This window comes from Cupressus sempervirens, chromosome 6 (genome assembly GCF_028749045.1).
Source record: "Cupressus sempervirens isolate cs-2001-9-10 chromosome 6, ASM2874904v1, whole genome shotgun sequence".
NCBI lineage: Eukaryota > Viridiplantae > Streptophyta > Pinopsida > Cupressales > Cupressaceae > Cupressus > Cupressus sempervirens.
The window spans coordinates 115,350,862-115,358,563 of NC_143123.1; the positions used below are offsets into that span (position 1 = coordinate 115,350,862).

The 7,702-nt window shown below is 36.3% G+C and overlaps 1 protein-coding gene across 1 annotated transcript; it reads left to right on the plus strand.

Annotated features, from left to right (window-relative positions):
- Positions 1-1,019: 1,019 nt before the first annotated feature.
- LOC149551468 (protein NRT1/ PTR FAMILY 8.1-like) lies at positions 1,020-6,567 on the plus strand. The gene is made up of 5 exons (XM_089790105.1): positions 1,020-1,233; positions 3,855-4,072; positions 4,846-5,360; positions 5,479-5,665; positions 5,899-6,567. The coding sequence occupies exons 1-5, from the start codon at positions 1,020-1,022 to the stop codon at positions 6,565-6,567; spliced, it is 1,803 nt and encodes a 600-aa protein (XP_089646231.1).
- The last annotated feature ends 1,135 nt before the right edge of the window (positions 6,568-7,702 follow it).

Consider the following 7,702-nt stretch of genomic DNA (forward strand, 5'->3'; position numbering starts at 1 on the left):
GCTTGTTTCCATGTTTCACTAGGTTGTCCTCATGCATAGGCTTTGGACAAGGGTGCAAACCTAAGTGACAACAACTCTATCTTCAAGATAGAGAGAGGAAACAAAGAACTTTGACTTGCTAATGCATGTTACGATCATTTCAAAGCAATTTAAAGATACAAAAGTTGTTACAGGGGTTGTAGCTCAATACGTTAAATTGGCATAATTGTGATTTGAGATATAGAAAGTCATGACCTGCAAAGGTTCAAACTCTAGAGCAGGGTTCAATCCTTCCATGAATTTGACAATTGCATCCCCTCTACCTAGTCAAAAGAGGTTTCTAGTTGAGATATACACTAACTCAAATCATTATAATCTCATATATAATACAAAGATGTTGATATCTCTATATATTGACATGTTTCCTTTTAAAAGATAAAATTAGTTATGAAATTTGTGATAGAGATGGGAAGTGGTGATTCATTGTGCTCTTGAAAGAGAGGTCACAAGTTCAAATCCTACTGGGGGGTAGGGTATGTATGCCTTGTTTGTAGTGCAGTTAGGTACCTCCCGCAAGGAGTACGAGGTAGTCCCATACATCGTCACCATATGTTAACCCATACACCCATGGCTTGCCTTTGGGCTCCCAATTACGGCATTTGAGAGTTCCTAACCCCCGTTGCCCTTTTTGTACATTTTTTGGTTCTGTAGACGGGCTCAGTGTTATTGGCGATGGATCCATGATCTCTTTCGCCCCTTCCACCTAGAACCTTTTTCCTGGCATATGGTTATTCTGGGTGATAATACCTTGATTCTCTTCAAATATGCCCAGATATGGCATGCTTTCAAATTGGCGATCTTATTTACCATTTGGAAAGATCGCAATGTAGTCATTTATGCTCACCACACACTTGACATTAATGTGGTTATGTACTCTAAAGCATGTATTTATAACAATGTCATGTTGCAGATTCAAGTACAGACGAATAAAGTGGCTCTAAAGGTGGAACACTTACAAGAGCTTTTGGCTCACTAGGGTAATGCCCCCTATACGGTTGCATGTGTTCTGTTGGATGTGGCCTCCGGCGACCATACCCCTCCTCGCGGTTGTCGTTGAGGACATAACAGTTTCGCTTGTCGCTTGCGCATGCTTCACTCTCAACAGCACTGCTCTCCCAATGGTGGTGCTTTTGGTCGATGCCGCATTTCTAGAGGTTCTGGTGATCGGCACCATTCGGCCTCGCCTCCCCGGAGGTTTGGTTCGGGGTGGTCCCCAATGGCTCCCCCTGCTACTCTTGCTACTAGTTGGCCCTCTACTCACCTAGACCCCAAGTGGGTGTTTCCCTGGTTGGATTTAGCCATTTCTCCTCCCAAGCCTAAGGGAGAGAAAGAAGAAGATAATACTGCTACTACGGATGATGGTTGGGCTCCCCCTGAGCCATCTTCTCTCCCCACTTTTGGGTGGGGGTCTAATGATAAGGATCCTCCTTCCTCGGTTGGTGTTGCGCTGGCAGCTTGAGGATTTCTTTGTTTTCTATTATTTTCTACAGTTTTTTGATGAATAGTTGATTTGTGGCCATATGAACTCACGGGGTGATCCTGTATCCTTCGGCCCCTTTTTTTGTAAATATGTAACTTTATTGTATCTTTTTAATATAAGGAAGGGACTATTTATTAAAAAAAAATAGAAATGAAAATTGATTAAACAAAATGTTAAAAAAATTATGTTTATTAATTTAATTAAAAATCAAACAATAGATCTGTAATTTTTCAATTTAATTTAAAAGAATAAAGAAATGCCACTTCAAATGCAAACATTCCGCTGGATAGCCATTGCCATAGAGATGTTTAATGCTTGCTCTATATTATTATTTCATATGCTTCGTAAAATAAGCACCGACCACAAAGTACAAAAGGAGAATAACGATGTAATCGGAGGATTTCAAGCTATACGATAGACAAGTTTACAGAATCGAGGCATTGCAGCGGAGGACTGTAGGAATTCAATTATAATGTCATGGGTGACTAAAATCAAAATTTCAACCAAATTCCTCTGTTTCACTCGTGTCATTACTTTTACAGGCATCACTAGATTCAGTTGTATCAAGCGTGCCGAATCATCTGCCAAACGTTCGTTCAATACCCATATAATTTGTAGTAGGTGCTAAGAGCCTTTGTGTATCTTTATAAATTTGTTTCTCTGCATTTTTCAACATAAGATTTCTGTTTGTGACTATAGTTTTGGATGTGATTGTGTATGTTTTTAGCATCAACGTTTCGGATCATATTTGTTAAAAAATTTCTGTTTGTGACTATATTTTTGAATGTGATTGTGTATGTTTTTAGCATCAACGTTTCGGATCATATTTCTATTATTAGAAAGAGAGAGAACGACAATAAGAAAAAGAAAGGTTGATGCTAAAAACACACACAGTCGCATCCAAAAATATACTCACATACTAATGGATTGTGAAAATCTGATAATATTAATATTTCTGTTCCTTTGGGTATCATGTGTATTTTCACTCGTGTTTTATGATTTCAGAGTCATGGATATAAGTGGGCAATCAGGTTGCACCCCGTTATGCACAGTGAAGGAACAAGAATGTCAAAATTCTGAGGAAGTACTTGGGAAACAAAAATCAACCAAGGGAGGATGGAAAACTACGCCATTCATTCTAGGTAGGAAATGAGCTTTTTCTTTTCAGTTATTTTTTCCTTAACTTTTTTTCTATCAGGATCACTTGTATGATATTGTTAGATTTGATAAGTAGGAGATATTTTCTTTGGCACGTCAAGTTCAGAAACTACTATCAGATTTGACTCTAGAGTTTTCAATTCAAATCTATTGACTAATGTTTTATGACTAGTGGTTCACTAGAATCTATCTCTCATGAGATTAAAAGGCATACTTAACACTGATTACATCTACATACTGTTCTTACAAGTGAAGCATTAGATCTTACACCAAGTCACCTATGTCAGTGAAGAAACAAAAATATCTAAAAGCTGAAGAAATATTTGAAAAACAAAATCAAACCAAGAGAGGATGGAAAACTATGCTATTAGTTCCAAGTAGGAGATTTCCCACAATTTTCAATTCAAATTTATTGACCCATGTTTCATGAGTAGTAGTTCACAAGAATCCATTTCTCATGAAATTGAATTGTACACTTAGTACTCGTTCAATCTAGGTTACATTAATGCACAGATATTAGGTCTTCTTCGAAGGTCAACCATCCAAGTGAGAAACAAAAAACTGTAAAAATTGAAAAGAAATACTTGGGAAACAAAAATCAACCAGGGAGGATGCAAAACTATGTCATTAGATTTAAGTATGAGATATCCTCTGGTCTGTTTTTATGTTTTTCAGGGATCAATTACATGGTAAGGTTAGATTTGATAAGTAGGAGGTATTCTCCAAAACAAGACAAAGTATGATATTGTCATCAGGATTCAACTGTGTAGTTTTCAAGTCGAACTCATTGACCCATGTTTCATGGGAAGTGGATTGCCAAACTCTATCTCCTGTGAGATTAAATAGTACACAGGGCATTAGTTGCATTTGTGTGACATTCGAAGAAGTGAAAAATTAGACCTTGCCAAAAAGTCATTCATCCCACTAATGCTCCAACCCAAACATACCTAATCCAGATCTTGAACTATACAAAGAAATCCAACTGTTTATATGAAAACCTGAAACCTAACTGAACAGCACAACTCGAGAAGTGACACAAACATCAGAACTTAATCATATCAAACAATTGATCCAAGAAGAATATTGTAATTTTTGTTATATGATAAATTGTGTTCACTCAAATTGAAAAGATAATTTCAAATACCAGTATAGTGAAGACAGTCTTATAACCTGGCAGGAAACGAGAGCTGTGCAAATCTGGCATTGACTAGTTTACATGCAAACTTGGTGGTGTTTTTGACTAGTCAATATCACATGGAGAGGCTGACAGCTGCAAACATTGCTACAATATGGGGTGGAAGCAACCTAGTGTCACCATTAATTGGTGCTTTTATTGCAGATTCATATCTGGGAAGGTTTGGGGTCGTTGTCCTTTCCTCTGTCGCATACACACTGGTAGGAGAACTATAACCACAGTTTGATTCATTAGTGTGAATCTCTTTCTTCTTTATGGTTTAGATTATAAAGGAAATAACTCTCCTATTACAGAGAGCAGCTCAAAAAATCAATAACTTGATATTGTTTACTTAACATCTTATGACTTCATGTGGGGAATAGCCCCCAACTTTCTGGATGTTTTCCTTCAGTAATTTTCTTTCAATAAATTTTCATCATTTGTTTCTTTTTTCAAGTTACTGGTTTTTACATTAAAAGAAGCATAAAAATAAAATCGACAGAAAGAATGATATCAGGCTTCCTTGCTGGCTGACAATTTTTCTTTGAAGTTAAAAACATGAGCCAGCATAAACTTCACAAATTTGTTATATCCTCTTGTTAATGGCTGCTCTAATTACCTTTCATAACCGTATAGTTGAAAGATCTTGTATTTTAAGAAATAAAGGGGTATGAGAATGTCAAGCCAAAGTTTAAAAGATGCTTATAATGGAAGTGAAGTTAAAATCTGATCATATAAGAAGACTGCTAACCTTTATTTTAATTCAATATATTCAAACAATTTACAAAAGAAATACAAATATTACGTCTCTTTTTTCAATCTAGAATGATAGACTACAATATTTGTACAGATCAATATTGTTTTTTTGTTAATCTGTTAAGCTAACCTCTGAAAAAGGAAGAAGAAATAGATGAAATTTGAATTTATGACTTTATCATGAAGGGATGAGTTATTTTAGTATTTAAATATTCATCAAGAAGGTTGGCTGATGCAGGCAATGAGTTTTCTCACACTCATCTCTTTTTCTCATCCATTAAGGGAATCGATCATTGGAAATGTATTACTATTTACCTTCTTGGGATTGATGGTTTTGGGGTCCAGCGGTATGAAGTCTTCAGCCTTGGCCTTTGGTGCAGAGCAATTTGATAATGAGGATGATGGGGGACGGAAGAAGCAGGAGAGATTCTTTGATTGGTATTTCTGTATAGGTACCATATCTATCATGGTGGGCTTAACTTTCCTTGTCTATATACAAAACAACATCAGTTGGAAATTAGGATTTGGCTTGGCTACCATCTTGATGACTGTCTCCACCGGATTCTTCCTGTTGGGATCAAAGCATTATGTTAAAGTGAGTCCAGACGGCAGTCCCTTGAGAGAATATGCTCAAGTGATAGTTGCGTCTATTAGAAAAAGAAATCTTGTAGAGCCTTCAGATCCAAAAGAATTTTATGATACCAATTTGGACAAAGGACCAGTTTTAAGCCCCTGCTTGACAGACAAGTTCAAGTATGAACCTTTTCAACTCTATTTTTTCAAAGACCAGTTCAAGTATGGACCTTTTCTACTATGTTTGTTAAGGATACTGAATACAAACCCAATTCTAATCTCTTTCTCCTCCCTTCAGGTTTTTGAACAAAGCAGCCATTATAACGAAAGAGGACTTTGAAGAGAATAGCTCAGAACCCAATCCATGGAAGCTTTGCACAGTGAAGAGGATCCAAGAGCTCAAGTCAGTGCTAAGTGTGATTCCTCTTTGGAGCTCTGGAATTGTGACATCCTTCATGTTAATGGGTTCTCCACACACGTACATGGTATTATTAGAGTTAAATCTTTCTATTTTTGTTTCCCTTTCACAGATTTGCTTCAATTTTTAATGGTCAATCCCCTTCTATCTTTCCACATTCTCTCTATGTTCAATATGGAAATTCTCTCTCTTCAGAATGTCTCTATTTCACTCTCTTTGTTCATTATAGAGACATTCTTGTATATATAGATCATTTATGATCTCTTTTTAATAAAACATTCATTATTTTTACCATAATAGATATACCAGGCACAACACATGGACAGAAGTCTGGGAAGCTTGGAAGTAGCCCCATCATCATACATCATCTTCTCTATGTTAGCCACATCCATTTGGTTGCCCTTCTATGAAAGAGTTGTTCTTCCTTTCTTCCGACGCTTAACAGAGAGGAGGGAGGGAATTTTATTAATGGAAAGGATTGGAACAGGGCTTATCATCTCTATCCAAGCCATGACAGTTGCAGCATTGATAGAAGTTAAGCGGAAAAGGAGCACCAAGCGTATCTCTGCATTTTGGCTTGCTCCACAGTATACTTTAATAGGCCTGGCGGAGGCCTTTTATGCCATTGGTATGATAGAATTCTTTTGTGAGCAGTTTCCCAAGAGCATGAGCAGTACTGCTGTGGCTTTGTTCTGGTGCAGCATAGGGATTGGGTTGTTGCTCAACAGTGCTTTTTTCACTCTTGTGTACAAGGTCACAGGGGAGAATGGTAAAAATGCTTGGCTGCCTGAAGACCTTGATCATGGCCACCTTGAGTATTATTACTGTTTTTGTGCTGGGCTTGGTGTTCTCAATTTCCTTTATTTTATTGTATCCCGCAAGGATGTGAAGTATAAAGAGACTGAAGGGAAGAAAATTATGACAAATGGAAAGGAGGGAAGACTGGAATTTTCAGTTTCATTTGATTGATGTTTGAGCTATATGGACTGCACTCAAAAACATAGACCAATCATGCTGTAATGGTGAATGGACTAATCATATTGTAATTGTGAATATCTTATACTGAATTTTTGAGTTTATTTGATTGAAGTTTGTATGTAATAATCAGTTTACAAATGTGATTTTTGATTCACAGTAATCTGATTTTGTTTTTATGATTGTTTTTTAAAAATCAGTTTAAATTTTTGAATCTGCCATTCATAATTTTGAATCATATTAACAGATGTAATATTGATTCAAATTCAAGTTCAAACAAAAAAAAAAGATTCAAATTCAAACAATTTCAACTCTTTCATCGATCACCGTGAGTTGATTAAAAACAGACTATCATACATTATGACTAGAATGATAATGTGAGACAATGATGCAATTACGGTGCTTTAAGATTATGCTGTGATGCCCTTCAATGAATGTTTTGCTAATAATCTCTAGGTGACTTGCAAAGGAATAAAATATATTCTCAAATTATGCAGCATAGCACACAAATCTGGCAGTGCCTCTGTAGCCCTGGATATGTGTATCTACACAAGCATGAACTAATCATTGTTCGAGACATTGAACGGTCTATCTAGGACCTTAATCAAAGAAGACTCAATCATTTTCCAACATTTTTGCACGTTGCTTACAAAATCACCCCACTTTGACCATGAGTACAACAAATCAAGGGGAATCGATTATAGTAGTTCATTTTTTTGTCAGTTCACTTCTTCAAGTTCAGCTTCAACTACAAGCAACAAATCTTCTATAAGCACATTTATTCCCAGAGATTAGAAAAAGCTGCTATACAAGTCACTCTTATTTTTCATGAGGGAGGGTAAAATTAGGCAAAAGTAGGCATGATTTAACCTACCTATACAAATTCCCCCTCAAGTTGTTTTGCTTTAATCACTAGTGCTAAGTAGCCAAATTCCATATCAAAATTAATGTGCAACAAAATCTATTTTTTCAAAAGAAATCAATTGAACATCCCCTCTTTATATAACTTGAGAGAATCATTATAATGGAAATATATATGGGACTCATTGTGCCCTATTTACTAGAACCACTCTGCAAAGTAGCAAAATTGGTGATCAAGTTTGCAAGGATGGATCTTAATGTGTAGGTT